General features: G+C 38.6%; 2 protein-coding genes across 2 annotated transcripts in view; both read right to left on the minus strand.

The window, feature by feature from the left end:
• The window catches only part of mtgo (miles to go), an 89223-nt gene extending 77179 nt beyond the window's left edge, over positions 1 to 12044 (minus strand). Inside the window, exon 1 of the mRNA XM_065222978.1 lies at positions 11815 to 12044. The gene's annotated coding sequence lies outside the window, so the exon portion shown is untranslated. The remainder of the gene's footprint in view (positions 1 to 11814) is intronic.
• An 11779-nt stretch (positions 12045 to 23823) lies between these two features.
• Positions 23824 to 26953, minus strand: LOC135702008 (serine protease inhibitor dipetalogastin-like). Its single transcript, XM_065222956.1, is given in 3 exon segments — positions 23824 to 24200; positions 24520 to 24906; positions 26727 to 26953. Coding segments are annotated over 3 exon segments (897 nt in total). The 5' UTR covers positions 26947 to 26953; the 3' UTR covers positions 23824 to 23910.

Consider the following 26953-nt stretch of genomic DNA (forward strand, 5'->3'; position numbering starts at 1 on the left):
CACGGTTCATCGCTTGTCTGACGTAATCGTGCCAACTTTTTCCATAATTTCCTTTCTTCTCACCCACATTTTTTCCGATGAATTGAGATACACTATCATCGGTAATATTATCGTTGAACGCTTTGTCGTTGCGTACACTACGAAAAGTCATCTTCAAACCGAACAATAAACATCGGGTCCAGATCATCCAGGTGGTGAAGGCAGATGCGGAGGCGGATTTTTCGTTTTTCCGACAGACGCAATACATACATAAGAATATGCACCTACGTAGAGCAGCCAGCGACATTGGCAGAATCGGTACCGCGCGCCAGGATTGCGAAGGAGGACAGACTGATGAAATGATAATGACTATAACATATGGAAAACTGAGAAACAATTTGCTCTCTTGGGATGAAGGGCCTTGGCGGACGGCACACGGGTTTGGCCTCCAGCTCTGTGTGTGTGTGTGCTAATGCTGAGCAGTTCCAGGCCAAATAGTGAAAACATATACAAATTTTAGATTTTTTCCTCTCAGAATTCCACGAAATTACGCATTACTGTGTCGGGATTCGACCATTTTGACTCCCGCCTAATTTTTCAAAATGGCGTATTTGATATTTTCCAAAAAATCATAGTACGAAAACGGCTCATCTAATCGAAATGACGTTTGAGACAAAGATGTATGAAACTGGTTGCCCCAAGAGATTTCCAACAACATTTATTACCAAATTCTACTAGGTTGTAAGATAACACTACGAAGAAATTTAGATCTACGCCTGTGTAATGCACCGCAAGATGTTCCGAGGTTTCACGTTCTATGCTACAGAAACGGCAGATATCGCTCTGAACCCGACCAATGTTCTTCAAATGATATCTACTCGGACAGTGCCCAGTTATTAGGCCAGTGTATATACTAAGAGCCCGTTTATTGAGCTCCAAGAGCTTTTTGGTGTGTGTTACATTTGGAGTTATAAATCCTTTCGACTGGTTGCATTTCGTGACGGCCATCCAGTTGGCCACCACCCTTTGTTCTTCCTAGCGTTTGACTTCCATTTTTACCGTACAGTTTGATATTCCACAGTATGGTTCTGGGCCAATAAACGATGAATTGGAACCAAATTTTGCGAGATAGTCTGTCCTTTCATTCCCTTCAATGCCACAGTGTCCAGGAACCCAATATAAGTTTACTGGGTTCTGTTTGCACAGCTGTCGCAACAAGAGAATACATTTCCAGACAATCTGACAGTCTGATTACTTCGTGAATACAAAGATTATTGTTATTACCAAGATAACTTGATGATTACCATGAATTACTTATGACTTCTCCTGTGATTACTAGTTGATTACTATTGATTATTTATGATTATTCTGATCAAGGTATACTTTGCAAAAGCAAAAGTAATCTTAGATTACCCGTCACTTCAAAAATTGTTGGAAATCCCTTGAGTTTGCCTTTTCAGAAAAAAAAAAATGTACAATTATATAAAAATACATATTCTCGTAAAAAAATTAAAAAATCTAGAGAACTTTAATTTCAAAAAAGTATATTTTTAAAATTTCCAGACTTATGTTTTTTTGAAAGAATAACAAAATGCTATTTTTTTATATTGGCTCAATGGAAACTTCTAAACTGGCCAAAATCGTAGAACATCAACAACAACAGTGCAAACAAGAATATATTTTTTAGTAAAGAAAATCGTTTCCAATGCACAAATTACATTGAATTAGTAAGTGTCCATGGTGTCCCTTTCATTTTTTTTATTTGTTTTCTATTTTTTTTATTTGTTTTCAGTACTGAGTACCAATGCTGCAAAATCTCGACAATACACGGTGATATTGATAATTCGGATTTGGTCACTCATTTGAGCTAACAGTCATTGTCAAGGCAAACCATGTCAATTGTCAATGACAATGCTGTCATTGACGAACATGTGTACATTTTTCTATTAGCTAGATTTGTAACGATATTAAATGACTTACGTAAACAAAATTACACGAAGTCGTTAAAGTGAACAAGCATCTGATTTTGACGAAGGTTTTTTTTTTTTTTTAAGAACTAAGTCTGTCAGTGACTGTGAAAGTCTGTCAATGACAATGACAAATCTCAGCACTGACCAATGCTCCCGACGTCAGGTAGGCAGCTCTCACACCTGGACACTACCTATCAACCCATCAACTCATGTACCGAGCACCAAAGACTGGGATTAAGCTTTCAAATAAAGATAAGTTCAAACATTTGTAAAATGTACTTTTTTGTAATTTAAATTTATAACCGTTCCATTTTTTTGATAGTGTGCGTTTTTTTCTGAAAAAGCAAACCAGTTTCCTACAACTGCGTCTCAGATGTCATTTCGATGGGCCGAATTCCTGTACAAACTTGGTTCATCGCCCCTAGCAATTGTTCGGCGAAATTTCATGGAACTCGAAGAGGGAAAAATAAAATCGATTCATCAGTTGACGTGGAACTGCTCTGCGGTGAAATTAAAAACATAATTAATCGACCTCCGTTCCCACCGCCACCCCGCGATAAAAGTCTTAGGGGCAGTGGCATTGTGGCTTTCAATGCAATCTGCTGGGACCAAATGACAAACGAGACTTCAGACAAATTGCTATACTTGATGTAACTTTGGCAAACACAACCGCAAAGTGGCTCAATATCACCACGTAATCAAAAACGGTTTCATCAATGAGGTCCATCCGTCGATTGACGGGTTGCTTTACATTTAAATCGCTATAATTGTATCTTTTCTTACTTACACTTACAACACTAAGGATAGATTTCTGGTTTTACATTTATGGATTTATGGATAACGTTTACTAGTTCTGGTACAATATTCAATGGCCCATGATGAGACCAATCAGAACATAAGGGAAGGTCCATTAATTATGTCACGCAAATTTGGCCTATTTTCAACAGCCCTTCCCCCGTTGTCACATTGTTTGTATGGACCTTAAATTTGTTTTGTATGGCTCGTTACAGTTTCCAAAAAAAACCCCTCCCCCTAAAAGTGTACCGTTTAGAATCCGCACACACTCAAATTGCTCTACCTTTTGATCCGTTGGGTAAAATTAATTGAAATTTGCGTAGACATATTTTAATGTGTATTGTGAGTTGAAGGGCTGTTACAAGATTTTCTAAATTTGATCCGCGAAATCCGCGATTTCTCAAAAGAAATCCGCGACTTCAAATACTAATCCACAAAAAAAAAACTGTTTTCATTGCCTGAAAATTGCATTTGTATATTACTACATGGCATTTCAAGTTTATTGCTTATAGCATATTAGATTTGTGCCTGCTCTCAACTTAGTGTTCTTTGAAGTACTAGTACTACTTTTAAGTAATTTTAATATAGAGCTTTCTATGCCTGTACCATCCTATGCCTACGGAAGTAGATAAATGTTCCAACCCGAAAAATTAATATACTGGACGGAAAACGAATTCAGTCGCCTCCTGCATGGATTTGCTTTGTAGCTGCACCTTTACCGACTAAGCTAAAGGATCGTTTGTAATCTATGTAAAAAAAAAATTAAAAAAATTACATTGCATCATCTCCAGTTATTTATGTATAGTATTAATTCGGAGTAATTAGTGAGCATATTAAAACACCCTTACATTATGGGGTTCTATTTATTAATACCGGCCTAGATTTGATGAAACATTACACTGAAGTCTTTTTTTACACGGTTTTTTTTTTACGCGGTTTTTTTTTACACGGTTTTCCACGATTTACACGGTACGTTTTTAACGATTACTCGACAACGATACAACCTATCGACTTGATTCCAATCACATTATCCGTTTCAAGCTATAGGTAATCGAATGGCATACTTAAAAAAAAAATCCCAATTTTTGGTGTAAATACAGAAATTTTTAAAATATGTCTATATGGACCATAGCATGCTATAATAACAAATGCAGGGCTGTTACAAGATTTTCTAAATTTGACCCACGAAATCCGCGATTTCTCAAAAGAAATCCGCGACTTCAATTACTAATTCGCGACAAAAAAAAACTGTTTTCATCGACTAAAAATAGCATTTGTATACTACTACATGGCATTTCAAGCTTATTGCTTATAGCTTATTAGATTTTTGCCTGCTCTCAACTTAGTGTTCTTTGAAGTACTTTCACAATTTAATTGATATTCCTTTGGTTCTGTCCAATGGTGAGACATGTTCATGATTTTTTTTTTTCTAATATGTACCTAGCACTATTCGTTGTCAAATCATAACCGAATCGTATATATGTGACTTTGTGGATCATACACGTCTTATTACTATGTATACCGGAAATTATAGGTTTTCCAAATCGTTCAGGACATCAGTTGACTTGTTCTACTTGATCAACCAAGACTGCAATAATGTCTGTAGTATCGAAAAATGTCCAATCAGATCCAAAGTGCCTCTGTGATGATCTATTTCCGAGTAATCCAGATGTTCAAGGTTCTTCAAATCGTCCTGGAGTTCAGATAATTCGATCTACTAGATCAGCCGAGATTGGGACAATGTCTTTAGTATCGAAATATTTCCAGACAGATGCACAGTGTCTATGTGGATCATGCATGAACTATTGTCATGTATACCAGATGTTTTAGGTTCTCCAAATCGTTCTGGTTCAGATGATTTATGCTACTAGATCAACCATGACTGGGATAAAGTCTGTAGTATCGAAATGTGTCCAAACAGATTCATAGTATCTATATGGATAATGTTTAATTATTTCCACGTATACCAGATGATCTAGGTTTTCCAAATCGTCCTGCAGTTCAGATGATTTGTTTTACTAGATCAACAAAGACTGGGATAATATCTGTAGTATCGAAATATCGGTTTGGAAATCCTAGAACATTTGCCATACACGAAAATAGGTTGGCATGAACCACATAGACATTGCCTGGGGCATATTTCGATACTACAGATATTGAATTAGTCTTGGGTGATCTGGTAGAAAAATAATCTGATTTGCAGAATGATTTCAGAACCTATAACATAAAGAGCAAATTTTCATTATGTCGTAAGTAACATTCGCACCAATCCGAGAAAAATAAAGTTTTGTTTTGATGACCGAAAAATTATTCCTATTTCCAAGTAAACACATATAATCTTATAGTGATAGCAATGTTTAACATATTTAGCAGGGTTTTAATCATACAAATGCAAATCGCTAGCTTTCATGCTAAAAAATACTGGTTTTTGAGTCAAAAGTTATTATACGTCGTTTGGCCCCTATTGTTACTTAAGTCAAAGTGTATTTACCAGGATATTCGGGAGAATTATCAATTACGTCTCCTTACGTGCAGCCCATTCATCATTTTAGGACCACCGAAATCATCTTAGCAACAAACAGTTCGATTTATTCACTTTAATAATGAGAAAGCGAAACGACGAACGTACACTTTTCACGGGATTCTCAGCGCTGTTACTTAAGTCAAACGGCATCTCCATAGAAATTGGGTGACTTAAGTAACATCGAAAACTATTTTGATCGGAAGGTGATTACGTCAAAAAGCAATTTGACTGGTAAATAAATTTAAAAATGGGGTTTGATCTTATATTCGGACAGTATATAGTGTAATAGCAGGAGAATCGATTGACACTGATAGCTCGACTTTGTTTACCTTTGTTACATTCATCGTAATGAAAATTTGCTCTTGACATCTTGTATACGTAGCAATAGGTCGGGTGCAATCCACATAGACACTTTGAATCTGTTTGGACATATTTCGATATTACATACATTATTGGAGTCTTGGTTGATATAGTGGAACAAATCCAGGGCGATTTGGAGAACCTAGAATATCCGGTATACATGGCAATTACTCGCATATTTACGATTCGTTTATGATTTAACAACGAAAAATGCTATGTTCATATTGCAAAAAGGAAAATTTCTCACATTGGACAGACCTCAGGGAATTTCCATGTAAATCCGGTGTGACTTATGGGATTGAGATCATTTCTCGATTATTTGCAGGGTGTTTGGTTTGAACCGGTAAAAAATCAAGAGCCAAATGAACAACAAAATTAATGACAGCAAAATAATCCGGGACGGAAAGGTTACAATGAATTCCACAATTTTTGTGACAGCACGTCAGTTCCTTCGCGATTTTCGCGACACCATTTAATGTTTCCGGGATTTTCGCGACTGAAAGTTCAAATCCGCGACAAATCCGTGAAAATCGCGAAAACCGCGCCTCTTGTAACAGCCCTGGAGTTGTTGTTGTGTGAGTTGATTTCATCAGGTGCGCAAAAGTTTTCAAAATAGCGACGAAAGAACAGTGCGTGCGCGAAAAAGTTTTACACGAGTAGTTTGAGAATAAGGATCGGTCGCATCGTTCCATCGGAAAAAAAAGTTGGGAGTCGCGAATTCCACGGTGTCTGGTATCATAAAACGGTTCGAAGAATGTCTAACGGAAGCGAAGATCCGAAAAAAAAGCAGTGAGGTCAACGAGAACGATCACAAACGCGTGGTTGTGACCTTTAAACGGAAACCGAACGTCTCAGTCCGAGATGTGGCTAAAAAGTTGTATGTAAGCTAGACTTTCATGCAGAATACCAAAACTGGAGCTGGACAACGTACGTTTAAGGTTCAGAAGTCCCCAAACCGTGACGAGAAACAGAATACGATTGCAAAAAGCCGTGCCCGGAACTTGTACGACCAGAAGTTAACGAAACCACGCTGCTGCGTAATGGATGACGAGACATGTGTGAAGGTGGACTTCAAACCAGATTCCAGGAAACCTGTATGTGACTGCCAAGGATAAGTGTGATGTTCCAGAGAACCTCCGGACACAGAAGATCTCGAAGTTCGCCAAGAAGTTCTTAATAATGAATGGACATGTGTATTTGGAAAAGTGTCTCCTGAAGGCCCACGACGGTCCGACGATCTTCTGGCCGGATTTGGCATCATGCCACTACACGAAGGACGTGCTAGAGTGGTATAAGGCGAATGATGTCAATTTCGTGTCGAAAGATCTGAACCCCTCAAACACTCCGGAGCTGCGCCCAATAGAAAAATACTGGGCCATTATCAAGGAGCACTTTCAAAAACGACCTGAAGTGGTGAAGAATGTAGAAGACATGAAGAAAGTATGGGTTAATATGCAAAAAAAACTGTCGATTCTGAGGTCGTGCAGAACCTTATGGCTGGGGTTAGGTCCAATGTTCGCGCATTCTGATATAAAGGCGAAATAAATGAATGATGACAAAACTAACTTTAATTGTTTCTTTTTACTCCCTGAAAATTTGGTAATAATCTCGAATAAAACCTCGAATTTTGAGAATGAATTTTGTGTATGCGGATTTTAAACGGTACACCCTTTAATCATTGGTTACGATAATGTCAATTATTTGGGAAGCACATGTTCAACCCAGAGTTGTTCTTTGGTTGAATCCTGATCTATTCCTATATCTTTCTTGCTTGAGGTAACTGAGGTGTAACTTATTATACTTGAAGTATTTTGATGCTGGCTAAAATTTAAGTTGATATAAAACTTCTAGGTGCTAAAGAAATGGTTGATTTAGTTTGTTTCAGACACGTTAAAAACGAGGTTTATTCAACTTATTGGTATTTCCTCAATTGATTAGGGGCTATTCTTGACCCCTCCCCATCCTTCTTATTTGTTCCTTTATTTAACGTCGGTCTCTATTCCGCAATCTAGTGCCAATCACCGACGGACATCGATTGACGGCAACCGAATGTGCAGGAAGGCAGCTTCCACACCTGCGTAGGATATCGCACCCATTCACTACACACATGGGCCGGGACCAACGGCTTTACTTCCCTTCCGAAGGATGACGTGACCAGAGATTTTTATGCCTCAGAAAAATCCCACCGACCTCGGCTGGGATTGAACCCAGACCCATTGGGGTGTTAGAAAGCAGTCTCGCTTACCACTACACCCCCGGCGCCGGGATCCTTCTAATTTAGTATGCAGAAGTCCGAAATTTAAAAAATGATCAAGAGTTTCAGAATTTTGAAATTTCGCTTTCGATGTAAAGCTTATTCGTTCTCAAAAAGATCGTATTACTTAGGATCTGTACATAAAAGCACGCATACAGTTTCTTCTTCTTCTTCGCATTTCAAGCTTATTGCATATCACATATTAACTTATTGCGTGCTCTCAACTTAGTGTTCTAGATGCACTTCCACAGTTATTAATTGAGAGCTTTCGATGCCTGTACCATTTTTGCATTGGTATAATTGTGTGGCAAGTCCAATCATACTTCTATGCCCAGGGAAGTCGAGAAATTTTCCAACCCGAAAAATTCCTAGACCGGACCGGGAATCGAATCCAGCCACCTCCAGCATGGTCTTGCTTTGTAGCTGCGCCTTTACCGACTGAGCTAAGGGAGGCCTGAGGGACGCAGACAGTTTAATAAAGTTAATTAAAAATACTAATACAAACATCTACTATGGTCAGGGAGGTAAATGAAGTCCTAGAGCGCTTATTGTTTGCATAAAGTTGAAAACTTTAAAAAGCGGTCGTTGCTCTGCGAATTAATATTTTGGACACTAATTTAAAATGGTTTCTCTCATCCAACTTGTCTGATATTTGTAGGAGAGGCATATAAATCTAAACAGATTCAAACACTGCTTAAAGGTCGTTTTCGATAAAAATGTGACTTATGCTGTTGCTCAAATAAATGATTCATTTCGAACATCTGTGTGAATCTATCTCAATCAGTATTCCACCCCTAGAAAACGATTAGCGATCCACCAGAAGCTCAACGATAATTTCATTCTAGAAGAGGTTTTAAATTTGAATAATCAACTGCGTGAAGTGTCGATCCCGCCCATAATAATGCACAGCCACCCAGAAATTTGCAAATTCAGTGCTCGCCTTTGTGGACTCGGCGCAGTTGCACTTGTAACACAGCGACAAGTTGTCCCCGTTCTTCATTGTCGTCAGTGATTTACATAACACTGTGCTACCGTGTCTGCTGCTGCTGGCTCCCAAAAGTAAGGAAAAAATGTATATATTGTCGCTTTTTCATGTAAATGGGTCATAATGAACGAATCTTGTTCGAATCGATCTCTGGAAGTTATTATAACAAGAAGTGCTTGTTTGGATTGAGCAGCGATGCTTCTTTTCCTCCTGGCTGATGTAGTCGGCTTGTTGTGCATATTATTTATCCTTCATCCAGCTCATGTCGCTTCCACTAATCGGCAAATCGAAGGAATGCATGGCCAGTGCTGTAAATTTTCATATCATTCGATTGAAGATGAACCACTACAACCATTCAATCAATTCTGTGTAAACGAATTCTCACATGACCATAATTTGAAGAACCCCTTTCTCATTCGAAGCTCATTGTCACTGTCAATTGAGTCACTCAGTATCATTTGATATACGACAGTGGAGTATGGAAGAAATTCAGGAAAATGGTCCCGAACAGACAAGTCGACCCGATGTCGGATCAATGTAAGGCTAATTTAAGGTCGATGTCGACCCAATGTCGGGTCAATGTCGGGCAAATTTTGGGTTTATGTCGGGTCAATGTCGGGTCAACATCGGGTTGGGGTTTGATAGAAGTCAGGTTGGTGTCGGGTTGGCTTAGCTTTTTCGCCGGAATGTCGACCAGAGCTCCGTTTGTGTGTAGGTTACACTCAATCGAATGATATATAGTGTTTCTCAAATGAGAATGATCCATGCCTTCGTCAAATGACTAAGCAACTGATATCACCCATTCGGAGGAGGTCCCCTTTGATAGCGAATAGCTACTTTTCTCATTTTCATCAAAAATGTTCAAATGATTTTGAGAATTTACAGCACTGTGCATGGCGGTTATGGAAAAACGGATGATTACGGTTGTCGAAGGGACAAAAAGTCGAATTAATTCTAGTGGGACGAATTAATTCTAGTAGGATAAAATATCAAAGAAACAAAAGGTCGAATTAATTTTAAAGGTCGAACGGACAAAAGATCGAAGGGTTGAAAGGTACAATTAGTTTTAGTGAGTCAAAAGGTCGAAAGTTTTGTTTCTGCAATGAAGTCAAAACAAAACATTAATCAAACTCTTAAAAAAACTGTTCATAAGATCAAGATTTTACAGTTTTTTTTTTTTCAGAAGTCTTCAAAATAAAAATAAGATTCTCTCTGGGAATTCCTAGAAAATTTACAACAATCCAGACATTCTCTACAGAACACTCTAAAAAAATGATATTCATTCTAAGAATTCACTAAAACTTTCTTTTCATTTTTATTTATTAAATTCGGTTGAATTCTTCTTAGAATTGTCTTAAAATTATGCTCAAAATATTTAAAGGAGAATCAAACGTTTTAAAAATATGTGTGCTAACACAACATTTATGATTTACAAAAGGACCAATTGAGATTATACGAAGAGTAGCCATCATTCACTCGTTGGGTTTAATCGTTACGATGTTTTTAAATTGGGGGTTCACCTATTTGGTTACTTCCAATGAAAAGCAGTTATCCTTCCTTTGACGGGTGTATTAAAATAACCTCCATAGTTCATATTTAATACTTGGAAATGATCTAATAAAACCTTTACAGCTTCAAAACCTGTCCTATGGCATTAATTTGCTAAATGGGATGAGGTTGCGTCAAATTGAAAGAAAATAAACATGCTCTGCAAACAACACTCTTTAAAAATTATTTCAAGACAATTTTACCAGAAAATATTCAAGGGTTAAAAAGTAGGACATTTTGGGACAAAAGGAGGACGTACAAACATTGTTGAAAGGTGAGGACATGCCCTCCTTTAGGATACAATACGGCAACCCTATGCTACTTGAGGTGGTTTCCCCCATCTTTCGTAATCAAAGATTGTGCCTTCATCTTTCGATAGCATTCCGTCTCAAAACTCCGACGACGAGAGAGAGAGAGATATAGAGAGAGTGCAGCCTTTCTGCCCTGTTGGCACATCGCCGCTCGTCGTTTTCGCTGTGACGATTTACATCCGCTGAACTGCTTTGCTTTTGTAGTCCCTTACACGTTTGCAGTGTCTGTCTGCGTGAGTCATCGATCTTCTTGGAAAACGATCTGGTAAACACTTGTTAATTAGATGACAACGGAAAGCAAAACATCGCAGCACGACCGACGCGATTTCGATGACGCTTCTGCTTCTACGCTCTCACTAGCCATAACAACAACAACAACAAAAAATGTGTGTCCCCTCAGACGCTAATGGAATGTAAATATTGAACCTTTCGAATCCACATCAAAGTTGGATAACTTTATTCGGAATCCTTAAAATAACATTCCACAACAATTGCAACCGAACCAAACCAACGAGAAGCAACGGGACATTGCTGGTGCGCTGTGTCTGGAACTATATACAACATAGGCAAAAATGACCGTCTGCGGAACACCATTTTGCCACCCACCTCCTTCGGATTTCCCTAACAGCCACCCGCACCGAGGAAGAAACGCCCACATGTGTCAACTTGCAATTTTTAACGCGTATCCTCTTGGAAAACTATTTAAACGATGGTCACCAGGGAGAACACATCAGCACCTCTTCCCGGATGTTACGAAAGCTCGTTAAACATTTCCAAATGCTTCTCCAGCACTCATAATCCAAAATGCATTTTCGGTTTCTCTTTTCCTCCTCCTACTGCATTACATCCAGTCAGTGTATTATAATCGTGTCTGGCTTTTTCTGTCCACGTCCTCTTATTCTCGGGTACCTTTAGCAGTGCACTGGCCACAAAGAAACCACACAGAAAAATGCCAAGAAAAAGAAAGTGCAGCCAGCAAATTCCCTAGGTTCGTCTGACCAGGAATGTCCCGGACGAGACGAAAACCAGACTATCCTCCACCAGGCCCGTATCCATACGGATATAACATATTTCACTCGATTACTTACACGGACAATGGTTCTAACAGCCGGAACAAAGCACTCGACACTCCGGACCGGTTCCACAAGACATTTTCACACGAAATCAACCGATCCGATCACTATTTCCAACAGAATATTGCAAATTTTTCCTCACTGATTTCGAACTGACTTTACTTTTGACGATGACACGAAGAGAGTTTGTGGATTGTGAAACTGGCTGATGGATTGACGTATCAGAAAACGCTGCAGCCGAGCAGATTTTCGGATTTTCCTCTGGCTGCTTTTGCTTTCGCAAGAGTGTGTGCGTGTAAATTTTGTGCATCTGAGAGCTGGCCTTGGTGCTGTCTGGTCGAACGGGACACTGTGGTCGAAAACGAGGGAACAGATTGACAGATTGAAGCACTACTGCCACCTGGATCTCAAAATAGTTGCTGAGAGCGCATGAATCAATGCACTGAAACCTAAACTTACTCACGGAGTGAGTTACCTTTACTCAGTTGTGAGTCATTTTTACTCAGTTGTGAGTCACTTTTACTCATTCGTATGAAGAGATTTCTAAAAAGGAAGGTTAATCTGCGTAGGAGTAACAGGGAGTAACCAACGCTTTTAGAAATTTCTGCTCTATACGAATGAGTAAGATTCGTTTTCAGTGTAAATATATATACAGCAAGATTTTTGATGGCAACAATAATTTACTACACGGCGAATGAGAACGCCCCAAATTTGAGTTTAGTCAACTCATAAATCACATAGAGTGCAGGAAGTCAGCGATGAGTAAATTTGCGTCATGTTTTCCCAGATTTTTCCAGGGAAAAATTCCTGAATATGAGAAAAGTAAAGATTGGATTCACTCAGTCTATTGGTACTACTCCGAGACTGAATAAAATTTTCGTCCTCATTTCCTCATTTTCCGGCAGATTTTTTAGGTTTTCCACAGGAAACCATAAGACAAATTTACTCATCGCTGAGTTCCTGCACTTTTGGCGATTATGAGTGAGCTAAACACAAATTCTCATTCACCGTGTGGACTATTTAGGAAGCATCATGTACGTCACTCTCTGATGAAAGAGGGGGGTTTACAAATGTATAACAAACAATAAAGGGTGATACGGTCAAAATTTGGTCAATATCAACTTGATGTATTTCTTTCAATTTTGCATTTAAAAAACCTGAACACCCCTCATTTTGAAGGTGTGTGTGTGTAAAATGTTGCTCCTATTTTGATTTTGGAATTCACTCTTCAGTTGTCAAAATGCCGTCCAAGCAAGAAGAGCAGCGTATCAAAATTTTGCTCGCGCATCGCGAAAATCCGAGCTACTCGCACGCAAAGTTGGCAAAATCGCTAAAAGTTGCCAAATCAACCCTTACAAATGTAATTAAAGTGTTTGGGGAACGTTTGTCGACAGCCAGGAAGTCTGGATCGGGGGGAAATCGAAAACCGGAAGCCGCTGAGACGACAAAGAGAGTTGCCGGTAGTTTCAAGCGAAACCCTAACCTCTCTCTCCGAGATGCCGCAAATAAGCTGGGTGTATCGTCTACAACCGTGCATCGAGCCAAAAAACGAGCCGGACTATCGACTTACAAGAAGGTAGTGACTCCAAATCGCGATGATAAACAAAATACGACGACCAAAGCGCGATCCCGGAGGCTGTACACGACGATGCTGACGAAGTTTGACTGCGTGGTAATGGACGACGAAACCTACGTCAAAGCCGACTACAAGCAGCTTCCAGGACAGGAGTTTTATGCGGCAAAAGGAAGGGGAAAGGTAGCAGATGTTTTCAAGCACATGAAACTGTCAAAGTTTGCAAAGAAATATCTGGTTTGGCAAGCCATCTGTACCTGTGGCTTGAAAAGCAGCATTTTCATAGCTTCCGGGACTGTCAACCAAGAAATTTACGTGAAAGAGTGTTTGAATAAACGTCTGATGCCTTTCCTGAAGAAACACGGTTGTTCCGTACTGTTTTGGCCGGATTTGGCATCTTGCCATTACGGTAAAAAGGCCATGGAGTGGTACGCCGCCAAAAACGTGCAGGTGGTTCCCAAGGACAAGAACCCTCCCAACACGCCAGAGCTCCGCCCAATTGAGAAATACTGGGCTATTGTCAAGCGGAACCTAAAGAAGACCAAAAAACTGCTAAGGGCGAGCAGCAGTTCAAGGCAAACTGGCTTTCTGCGGCGAAGAAGGTGGACAAGGTGGCTGTACAAAATCTGATGGCAGGGGTCAAGCGTAAGGCCCGGCAATTCGGATTTGGAAAAGCGGAAGCCTAACTGAATATTTTTCCTGAATTTTATACTAATTGAACTTGAAAAAGAAATTTAATTTGATTTTTTAAATAAACGATTTCACCGATTTACACGCGTTTTCCCTTGACCAAATTTTGACCGTATCACCCTTTACATTAAATTAGTGCCAACATTTCAAAGGGGCGTAATTGCATTTGTAAACAATGGCTTTAGCCATAGATTTCTCGCAAATAAAAGCTCACTCATGAAAAATAATAACACCACCAGGTAGAGGAATGTTTCCTCTACCAGCTAGCATTGTAATTTTGGAGAGGTAAGATATCATTCGCGAGAAATTAACGGCTAAAGCCATTGTTTACAAAAGCAATTACGCCCCTTTGAAATGTTGACACTGAAATATCGAAAAAAAACGTGACGAAAGGGGAGCGGGAAGCGAGGGGGCAACACATCTAAATCTCAATTCTAGATGCTCAAAAAACACTACACATGCACACTAGCTAATCAATCTTCGAAAAATCATCTTTCATTTCTCGCATCTACTTGCTTCATCTTTTTGCAGGAAATCTTCAAAATCGACATAAATCTTCCTTCTATCTACTCAGCGTGCGTGCAGCCAGCCACAGCAAAACACAATCTTTTCTGCATCGTAGATAGAGTCGTCCCCCTAGGCGGGAAGGGACGAAAAGGTCCTTATTTCGTTAAAATCAATATTATTTTCAGTTTTCTGCAAACAAAGTAAATCACCGAAACATTGTACTAGCTACTTTTACAAAAGTCAGTCATGCTTAAATCCATCAAATATATTAATCTATTGTATCAAATATGTTTTTATTTTTCAAAAAGATTCACATTTTGTGAAACTAATCCATTTCCGGTTACGAAAATCAACCATGCTGGTAATCCATTACGAAACAGCACAATAATTATGTCCTGTTTATTACACGATGAATATTTCATTATTATTTTAGATTCATCCACTCATGTTACCTCCTGCTCCGACTCAACTCCCGGAAAACAATGAAAACTTATGATTTTTATATTCAATAAAGCATTAATTTTATTCAGAGGAGTGATTAATTAATTAATTAATTTAGCTTTATTTAGGAGGCTTTCAGCCTTAGGCTGGTTCGCCTCCAACCTTCAGAGGAGTGAAGGGATTGGTTGCGCAATTCAATAATATCCCAACAAACAATTTGAGTTGAATAATGACTGAAAAAAAAACATTTTTTGCCGTGGAATGACAACAAAAACAAAACATGGGAAACACGGCAAAATTACTCTTGGTGACTAAACTTCACAAAATAGGACAAATTGTAACACGCAGGTTACAATCTCGTCCACACCGAGGAGAAAAAAATGACAACAATTTTTTTTGTTGACCTAAAACCCTTACAGACTATCATGTAATGTAAATATATCATGTAATATAGGCTGTATCTCGGGCTGTCTTGCAATGAGCACTCATACATAGGATTTCCAGTGAAAACTAGATGTATGAGTGTTCATTGCAAGACAGCCTTTATTACATGATATAAGCCATAGTATGTAACACCATGAACAATTGTATATATATACGAATTAGAATGAAAATAAAAAAAAATATGGAAAAATAAAAAATCTGCCTAATCCTAGCATCTTTTTCCACAATAAAAAAAATGTCACAATCAGGGACATAGAAACGACCGGACTAATAAATCGGTGCCTCGACTTTCTCACCCATCTGTAGATCAGAGTTGGGTCTCCGAGATACGTCAACTCCAACATTATCACATCCGGGATGCAACGGGTGAATGGAGACTCAATTCCACCCACGCCAATTCAATTAAGCATTCGGAAGCATTCAGCTTCCTAAAACTCTGCTAGTCCCAGTTACGGTTTTGACTTGCAGTGGATCGGCTGTGAATTCCAGTTTTTTTTACTGTTCAGTTTGTGTCCATTAGACTGATGCAAAATTTGACTTTTTCGCTCCACAGTGCTTAAATGGTTTCAAATCGGGTCCTGATTAGCCTCCCAAAGTTACAGCTCATTTGGTTAGAAACAGACTTCGCACAAGCCATTTGAAGTTTACTGTAAATTACTATGGGAAATCCCAACTTTTTGTTCATTGCCTTCTAGTCTTTTTCCATATTAAGCTACAAAACAGTTCGATAGCCACTCTTATAGAAAATTTTCTCAGCTACAACTTTGCTGAAAATTATTTCTATGTAAAACGAGACAGGAAAAAGTTATTAACTATTTAAGAGATTGGTAAACTTATGACATGATCAACCAGCTGCTCTGTAGGCAACACTGTATTTTGCAGCGTGACATAGTAGCCATGATTTTTGTGTCCTATTCAAGAAACACCAATGTTGCCTGCTGAGCAGTTGATTGAGCATGATGATAAGACATCAGCGTATTGAACCATTAATAACTTTCGATCCTTGCATTTAATCAAAAAGTGGTCTTGAGCAAAGTTGTAGCTGGGAAAATTTCCAACAAGTACAGTTGAAATTTTTTGAAGCAGACCGATATGGTGAATTATTAGATAGACATGAACAAAAATCTTGGTTTTACCATAGTAATTCCCATACAAACTTCAAATGGTTTGTGCCATCTCAGTTTCTCACCAAATGGGTTCAAATTTTGAGAGGTTAGTCAGGATCCGATATGGAATCGTTTAAGTATTGTGGAGCGAAAATTTCAGATTTTGCATCACTCTAGTGTCCATACCAAGCTCCATACTCTAATGGTGGTAAGCTCCAACTGATATTATCCTCGGATTAAATCCCGATCAAGAATGTCCGGCTGCTTTGATGTCGACATCAGAGTGAATCAACGCGGCTTTAAGCAAATATTTTGCAGATCATGCAAACAGGGACGGTATTAAAAGTTAATCCGAGTTGGAGCTTACCACCATAAATATCGTTTGGGGGTTTAATTCTTTTCACATTCATACTAAAATATCTCACTCATTCATCTACACTCATTTGGCTTACGCGTTAGTTACTCAGTAACGTTAGCACTTCGAATTAAATCCCCGACATTTCACACATATAAAGTAATTAAACAACTCGACACATACATCGGTAGGTCTTCTATGCATCATGTCAATTTCCGAAGAAAAACACAAGATCAAGACCCCGAATGCGGAAGTCAGTCAATTAAAATCTATTTCTATGAAGAATTAGCCTAATTACTCTGATTTCTACATAAAATGAAGGAAATCAAAAATTAGGAAAAGCAAATTAAAATTAGTGTTTACGCGCGCCGAAACTACAGCGCGAAATTTTCTCAGTGTATTCCCACTGAGGTGTTAAGCGCAAAAGTGTGCCCCATCCTGAACGGATTGCGAAACGCATGATGAATGGCGTTGACGGCATCGTCGAAAAATTTGCTCTTCCACCAAATATAGACAGTTTCTTATGGGAATTTTCGGTGGAGTGAAAGGATAGTACAAAGTCCGCCATGTTTCACGCACAGTCTGACGTTTGCTTATGGATTTTCTTATAGGAGTAAAGAGCTACAGAGTCGCCGTCAACGCCAAATGATACTGTCCAATCCGTTGATGACGTCATCCTCACGAAGAGGCGAAAGAGAATTTGAAAACGAGACGTAAGCAAAAACAATCCAATCGCGAAATCGTCGATCGTGGCAAGGATCGCGGTTCGATTGATTTTTACCTCGTTTTCGGTAGTTTTGAGGCTTTCGCCGTCGGGAATGCCTCTGTTGGTGATTTTATTTGCTGGTGGTGTCCTTCTCCGTGAGGAGGAAAGTGATTTGCACGGTGGCATCGGTCGTTTTAAGGTCGAAAATCGACCTGTGAAAATCCCGTCATTCAGTATGAATGACTACGGGTAATGTTTTGGTTTTGCGATGAACCGTTTGAACGGTGCCAAAGAAGGTTTGACGGGTCCTTGATCGACCATTTGGATGATTCCGACTCCCAAACATCTTGAGAAATCTGGAGGTAAGTCAACCGGCAACAGATATGTGATGAATTCGCTTTCGAAGTCGTCACTTCCCTAATAAAAATTGTATGGTTAATTTGCTTAACGACGTGTTCTGGGTATCATCCAAACCATTTGTGGAATAGTTCAATGATTTGGGTTATCGTTCGTTTATGGTTATTTTTTATTAGGGTTCCCATCTCGAGACTCCCAACTGAGGCTCTGAACCATTTGGTGGATTATTTTAACTTTTGGTTAAAATTTGACAGATGGAAAGTTATCGATTAACCCTGCTATCCGAGCGTGGTTATTTCTGACAGACAAGAAGTTAAATTTGACGATCGTGGCTCGAAAACCGGTCAATCGATAGCACGGGGATTTTCGAACATAAGAAATAACTTTCGAAATGTCACTTTTAACTACGAGTTAAATTTAACCCGGCAAATGGTTCACAGCCTGAGTGAGTTGAGGAAGCAGTTGGATTTTGTTTTTGTTTTTGACCGGTTGACGATGATTCGCTGTTGGACGTAAAACGAAACTTCGGTAAAAAAAAAGTACTGTTATTGGTAAGTACTTTGCATGTAAATCAATTAGAATTAATCACGCTAATTGATATTTTCCATTTTAGGTCATCTTCATCAAATCCCAGTGGATGAGGAAGCTTATTCCTATTTTGGTTGGTGCTGCGAAGGGGAATTTTTCCATTGAGAAAGTAAAAAAAATATAATGAAGTTTTTGTTGGGATAAGATTCCAAAACTATTTTAGTCGGATTTTATCCCGTTTTTAAACAATTTGGGCATTGAGAATGCCCGTACGATAAAAATAAATAGATAACACAGAACACACGCGAGGGTAGGGGCACGATTTATGATCGTGCCCTCTCCCTTCGCAGTTAAAACAGACTTCAAGGTCTGGTCGACGATATACGTCCACAAGGCAATCCAAAAGGGTTACCGATTTGTGTGCTTGTAGATTTATGAATTTTCTCGGGGAAAATAATGTTCAGGACCGACATTACCGAATGTTTAAGAATTGTTTACCATACCAGAATCAATAAAAGTGTGTGGTTTAAAAATACCTGGACTTTTTGCAGGCTCTGAAAAGCGTGTTTGCAAATCCGCTGGATTTATAAACTCTCCTAAGGTGTGTTGGTTTATATTATAAAAACCTGTTGATCTCCCACTAAACACGGATCATCCAGTTTTGTGTTTAGATCTGGGCAATTCACGTTTGGAGTCATGTTATGAACCATGTTCTTTAAATCAGAAACCGTTTTGCGAAGTGTTTCGACTTCCAAAAGCGTGTTCTTGAGTGCAGAGACCATCGAGTTGATTGTAGCAATCCCGCTGTGGAACTTTTGAAGTGATTCTTCAAAAGTTTGATTCCTCTTTGCTTCATTCTGTGCGGATTGTTGTTGCAAATCCTAAATTTCTCTAATTTTAAGTAAAATAGCGAAAATTTAATACCCTACGCCTCGGTTTCCCGAGTTTTCTACATTAGACCATCGTATGTATTGATCTTGTGGCCCAGTGTCCAAAACGAGCAAATCATCTTCATTTTCTCCATCTTCCTCAATTGTCAATCGATGAATGTTTTTGTGATTTTTGTCGAAGTTTTGCTTGTATAAACCAAAAAATTTTTGAAAGAATTGTAAAGTTATTTCCCTTATCTGACCCACGACGTGATGTTGTATCATTTGGAGTCGGGTACCCAAATATAGCAACCTACTCCGAAAAAGTTCCTTGTTCGGGCACCTTTGGTAAAGTTCTTCCTCAATGCAACTGAACTTCCCCTCTTCGCTATTCATCATTTCCCATAAACGAAAACATCGTTGGACACCAGTTGGATCCGATTCAAGAGGGATGGTAACACCACGAGAGTTCAACTCGTAATCCAATTCATCGCAACACAAATAATCAACGCGCAACTGCAAATATGCAGCGTTGAAATTATCAAGCGCCAACGATTCAACAGTTGATGAAATAAGCCTATGAATGGCCTAGAGCAAGGGTACTTGCCCGAGTACTTCCCCCAAAGTCGTTCGGATTTGGGTGAAACAACAAAACTACAAGAAGGAAAGAAAATTGAATTTATGATGATTGTCAGTACACAAAAAGGAGAGTTACAATCCACGAAAGAAGTACTACGCGTTTTTGCCCCGTCCGTTGATTTTCCGGAAAAATTAGGGAGATTGCGGTTTTCGTGCCGTGCGTCAGCTGGACGTATCATCCGCAGCATCGTCGGGTGTGTGATAGTGGAGCTCGCCCGAAAAGTGCCGGCCCGGGGATTGTGAACTGGGTATAGTGAGTGAAGGAGTCTTTCGCTTTCCCGGCTAACCACCAAGGATCCGTTAAACACCCGCCGTCCTGACTGCGGTGGCTCAGCCAATAGAGCCATAGAGAACCGCATTTAATCGTCAAGCAGGACGAAGCAGGCATTCCCAGAGGTGAGTCCGCCTGGGCAGAAACACAGCGGTGTCTGCCGGGATTTCCTACGATGAGTCTCACTCATCTCCCCGCTAAAAGTAAAGGACCGCTGCTAGGCATCCAAAAGTGACGCTCGGCACAGACCGTGTCTGGAGCCGACGTGAACAGAAACCCCTGCCGCTGCCATCGAAGAGCCCCACCGAGACACCGAGGACAGCGAGGAGGTCAGGGTAGGTTAGGTCAGGCTAGACAATACAAGTAGTTAAATTAAATTTTCTTTTCTTCTTGATGTTTTGTTGTTTCACCCAAATCCGAACGACTTTGCGGAAAGTACCCTTGATCTAGGCCGCCGGGGTAAAATCGGGCCAGCTATAGGCTGGCAGGTAAGCCGTAACTTACAAAATGTAGAAACTATTGGACAGTCATTTATGTTTTCACTATAGGAAAACATCTATCCCAATCATTATATAGTCATATAGATTTTTCATTTAAGAAACCCAACAGAAAACATTTGTTTTGGCATGGGTTTTGGGAAGATCACTCCCAATAAAATACATCTTATATGATTGTTCTACATAAATTATTGAAATAATTTTCAACGATGTTATCGTACACTCATTGAACATGATTGTTAGTCGAATTAAATATTAGAAACAACAATGAAACTGTATTGAATAATCTTTATTTGTTATTGTCCCATAAGATAAAGGGTAGTCGTTGTTTTATTGCACACAGGAGCATTAAAGAAGATTTGTACAAACGACACCACAGAAATGGTACACAAATTTGCCAGTGCTATTTTTCTTCACTCTAGCAAAACGAGCATAACGTTGCACTACATTCCATGTCGGGAGAGCTGTGCTTACTTCATGCTAATTGAACTAGCTCTATCTCGAAGTCAGCTGTGGCCCAGTGAAACCGAGCGAAGAAATCGACAGCATCACACCTCAACAGTGCTGGATCGAATCGCAAATCAGCTATATTAAAAAAACGCAACTGTTAAAGCACGTGAAGCACCACCTCCACCTGCCTAATGTTTTTTTTTTCGATTTATTTTTAGAAATTCTCTACAACTTGTCCTTAGACACCACTTCGGTAAAATCAATGGATTTTTTAAGACGGTTTTTTTTTAGAAGGGTGACTCTAAATGCGATACAGGAAAGATTTTGTTTTGCTGCTGTTAGCTGCGTGCACGCTGAGTAGATAAAAAGAAGATTGATGATGATTCTGAAGATTTCCTGCAAAAAGATGATGCACGATGCAAGTAGATGCGAAAAATTATAGATAATTTTTCGAAGATTCATTCGCTAGTGTGAGATTTTTCGAGCATCTAGAATTGAGAGAGCATTAAGGTTTATCTCTATAAAGCCTAGGAAATAAGCGATGCAATTGTATTTATTAGCACAAATGTCTCATAAACATGTGAGAAAGTAGCTCTACCCTGTAAGTATCGGTGTTTTACGTCTGCCACGAGCTACAAAAACTACCACTTGAAAAAAATAGCGCAGCTATCGATGGGTACTTAAATTCTACTATTGAAGTGAATGGAAAAACTCGTGATAAAGCAATCAATTAACATTTCTAATCTTTTAGTTTCCAAGCGTTTGAGCATGATGATAAAAATATGACTCACACTTGTAATTCATTCTCATAAATCTGCTAAATTTTTTAGTACGGAATAGAATTGAAAATGTACAGTAAGGTCTTGAATCTAATTTCCGTCCAACTAAGCATAACACACTTAACCTCTCTTTTTGGAACGGATATGAACTCAAAAATGGATTAATTTTACTATAGATGAATTTCTTACCTATTTGCGTTTCTAGACGTACCGTTGGATTTGATAAAGAGTCACAAATTATTGATATATTGTAAGAAATCCAACACTGCTTCTTGATTGCAAAGTTTCAATTCCGTCCTAACGCATTGAAATGCTATTGTTTTTTTGTAGGTTTTATCTTCGTTCTACGAATGAAGACAGAAAAAGGATTTGCCAAGAGCGCTTCTTTTGTTTTGGAACAATGAGTTTAAATATTCAAAAACGCAATTGTATAGGCTTTATGTTGTAGCTTATAAGCTAACGCATAGAAACAAACGTATTATTGATTTGTGTACGGTGAAATCATAGATATTATTGATGATTTCTGCTCAATAGAACGGAAATCGGCGATTACGATGAAGTAGCGCTCTACCCTATATGGATTTCACATTTTACGAAAATAAATTATTAGCTCAAGAAAGTGAAACTAAAGTACTTATGTACAAAAATGACTCTGAGGGGATCGACAAGCTCACATCATTATCTAATAGCGAATTCGTTTATTATCGGGGTTGCGACCAGTTCCAACCCAGTGCGAAACCGAACTTTTTGTCAGTGCAAACCTCAACCTGAGCTGGGTTTTAAAAACAAACGAGCAAACTGACGTTTGTCAGAAAACAAGCAGACCCAATCTTTTGTTTGGAACTGAATAATAAACGAATTCGCTATAAGAATATCCACTAATCTGCATCCACATCCACGTCAACGAAAACAATCAGGTGTTTCTTATCAGCTTTCTTACTGCTTCTGACAGCACTCACCACCAGAGGGCGAGCTGCCGTTATCCTATGGGCGGTGGAAAATCTGCTTCAGAATGTTGGCGATATTCACTTTTAATTAAAAATATCAATTTGTTCTACTAAAACAAAGAAAAAAATGTAGAAATTTTCCCATGAAAATACGCAATATATGAAGAGAAATTGCCAATTTTCCAATAATTTCCATGCATCAAAACTGGTTTAGCCACCACAGGCTATTGTTTTTTTTTCTTTTGCAAGCACCTATTCCTATGCATAACAATATATTTTTATGCAAGATATCTTTAATCCTCTGTTTATCCTTTCATCCCACATGCATAATTCTCGCAACAGAGCCATATGGATAGCTGTATATCTTTTATTTAATTAAAATATACTGATAACTGATGTTTCACCGTGCATTTTTCTAACCAAACGACAAAAAATCAAATACTCCGCTAGTTTTTTATTTACTTCAGCGAAAATCGATGGCTACAATTTTCAGCTGCAATGTAATTCCTCCTTTCCTTCAATCTGCATGACAACGTAAGGAAAGGCAAATACTTACTACAAATCCTTTTATTTTTTCGGATTTAAACGAAAATACCTGCCAAGAAAAGATTAAACTACTGGTGGATGAGTATCACCGATTGACTCACAAGTTGAGGAATTTTAATTCCCAAGTTAATGAAATCACCATGTGGACTTGTGTAATTTTGTTATGACTCAGTTTCTGCTGATATTAATTGGATTTAAGCATACGTGGTTTTGTATTTTTGTCGGAAATTATGATATCTAATCTAAAACAAGGATTATCGCATTTAACCTAAGCTAGTTAAAATAAAATTTAATGTTATATAATATATATCGATCTTTATTCACAAAATATCACATTTAAAACTCCGCTTCAACATAAATAATTTTATTCGAATTGTACATCGAATCAAAAGATTAGTTTACTTTTTCAATACTCCACAGGAATTTCTTCGACATTGTCCGCCAAAGCGTCACACGCTTGGTCCGCTATTTTTGTCAGATTTTGAGCTCTTCCCAAATCAGAATCAGCTTCGCATCGCAATAGACAGTCGTTGTTGTAGGTCTTCAAATCGCTTCCGCAAACGGGCATATAAATCCTCGGACAGGCGCAAACTCCTCTCTTGGCATCGCTACGTGTCTCTACAACTGCCAGAAGACTCATAGACAGTACCAAAATACCCACAATGACTCCGGTATGTTTCATTTTCGGTTTCGTTATAATCGTTCAACACCTTTATCAACAACTGAATCATTCCCTCTGATCGGCAATATTTTTATAGAAAATTCAACAAGCTAGACGCTATCTGGAAATAGCCTCTTATCGAGTAAATGATAACACTTACCAATGCAAACGCTCTATACAATACGAAAATTTCAAGTGCTGAATCAAACCTGCACGAACGTCCGGATAGATTTGCTAGAAATCGATCGAATTTGAATGCACTTACTATACACACAACGAAACTAGTCAACAGCGCAAAGTGGAAAACAGCGTTAGCTTCGGGAACAGGAAACAAGTGAACAAATAATAAACAACTTGCAGTTAGATGACATTTTTATTTCATTCATAATTCATTTTAGCAGGATCCTTCACGGAGTTTTTTCAGCGCTATTCTGGAACCGGTGGGCGTAACCATGGCACATCTGAGGACACAATCGTTGGAGTAGGTAACGTTGTCACTACCACAGACCGGTTGGTAGCTAAAAGGACAAGCACAGGACGCCATCTCCGAGTAGATGTCGGCTTGAGTTTCGACCGACAGCAATCCCACAAGGACCACGGTCATGATCACAGCAAGCACAGAAATTGAACGCATTTTTGTTTTTGTTTTATCACAGGTGTCTTCGATGTTGAACTGTAGATTTCCAACTACTGCAACTCTGCGGACTGATGAGTGCTTATGTGGCTGGTTTGGTTCGATATCTTACTTTTAATCGATTAGATAAGATACCCGAGATAGGGAGGTTTTCCTTGTTCCTCGTGACCTCGCCAGTATCCGGTAAACAGAGCGAAAAGATCATTTGTAACATTACAAATCACAAAATCTCTTTGTGGGGTAAACACAACTATTCAAAGGAGTAAATATGTTGACTTTATCGCTGAAAAAGAAAGACGTAATAAAGATATTTTTCATTGTAAACATCTTGAACCATTTCTTAGTGGAACTATAAATAGACAGATAAATAACATGTTTTAATAATTACCGAAAAGAACAATGTAATCATTAAAGTATTTTAACATGTTCCTAGTCTGGGCAGTATTTGAAAAAAACATGTACCGTAAAACAGGGTAACATTAATAATTTTTAAAAGTATATTCTAAATATTTTTTGCAGCAATGAATATTTTTCAAATTTTATATTTTTAATACAAGTACTGAGGATCCAAGAGCTAATTCGTTAGTAATTTGTTTAACGTAAATTGAAGCATTTACACTATTTTTTAGTTTTATGACCGAATATCAGTATTTTGATTTGGGGTTAATTTGATATTGCTCGATGAATGTAGAAAAAAAATGCGTGAAATTCAAACATTTTAGTTCTTTAAATATGAAACTTTGAATGAGAATATAATCAGAAAACAACATAGGCAATAAGAATACAACATTGAATTTGTGATGGCTATATCGGAAATACATTTCATAAGTGATGGTTTGAGTGCTTTTTCAAACAGGCGAAAAATACGAAAATGGGTGTTTATATGTTTATAAAATATTTAACACATACTATATAAAAACTATATACGGTATCAACGAACTTACTTTAAGCTACAATATGGAACCAATATTTCTAATTTAGAAAAAGCGGAGCTAGTAAATTTAATCTTTATATTATACTATCAAAGTTACCCGCATTATCAAAGATACCCCGTTTTACGGTACCTAATATTACACTTCGCTAAGTGAAAGACTTTTAGCTGAAATGATTTTTTTTTTTTTTTTTTTTTTTTTTTTTCTTTATTAGAGTGACTTTTAGCCACTGGCTGGTTCGTCACTTATGTTTTTTTTAAGTGAAACAAGTTTGAGGTAAAAGACACTCTCGTAACATTTAAAAAGGCCTATCAACTGTTGTCAATCAAACTTGTTAGGCCCTTTTAGAGCAAACCGAAGTACGCCCACGCAAATCAAAACATTGCATGTTTTATATAGCTTTTAAAGCCTTACAAGTTTAAATCATGGCCTACAGAACCCTCATAAAATCAAAATTGTTACTTGGGTTGGTCAAGGTGATGATTGGTCGAGTGCTGAACTGCCCATAATCGCATATCAGTCCCATATGGATAGGAAATCAAGCAAAGATGGGACTGATATGCGATTATGGGTAGTGTACGTTGCCCGAGTTTCAGGGACACACTTGATTTCCTACGAATCTTGAAGAGGGTTACGGCAAGGTCATGGTCTTTCGTGTCTGCTATTTAACATTGGTTTGAAAGGTGTCATAAGAAGAGCGAAGCTAGACATAGTGGTTTGAACTTAAGGAAGTCTGTTCAGCTTTTTGGCTTTGCCGATGACATTGACGTCATGGCACGTAACTAAATGGATTGGACTTGTCATCGAAGACGAAATACATGAGAGGAAAAGGCTAAAGAGAATGTAGCTTCCCATCAGAAGTTCAGATTGATGGCAATGAAACATAGGTAGTCGACGAACTACTTTTTTGATTTTTCACGAATGTCTTCGAATTTGAACCCAGGGTTAATAAACCAATAAACCATATGCAATTAGATCACGTTTTTATTCCATTCATAATTCATTCTCGCAGGATCCTTCACGGAGTTTTTTCAGCGCTATTCTGGAACCGGTGGGCGTAGCCATGGCACATCTGATGACACAATCGTTGGAGTAGGTAACGTTATCACTGCCACAGACCGGTTGGTAGCTCAAAGGACAAGCACAGGACGTCATCTCCGAGTAGATGTCGGCTTGAGTTTCGACCGAGAGCAATCCCACTAGGACCACGGTCATGATCACA

Source organism: Ochlerotatus camptorhynchus, unplaced genomic scaffold (assembly GCF_037179485.1).
Source record: "Ochlerotatus camptorhynchus isolate MF236.1 unplaced genomic scaffold, CSIRO-AGI_Acam_v1.1 ptg000182l, whole genome shotgun sequence".
NCBI classification, from domain to species: domain Eukaryota; kingdom Metazoa; phylum Arthropoda; class Insecta; order Diptera; family Culicidae; genus Ochlerotatus; species Ochlerotatus camptorhynchus.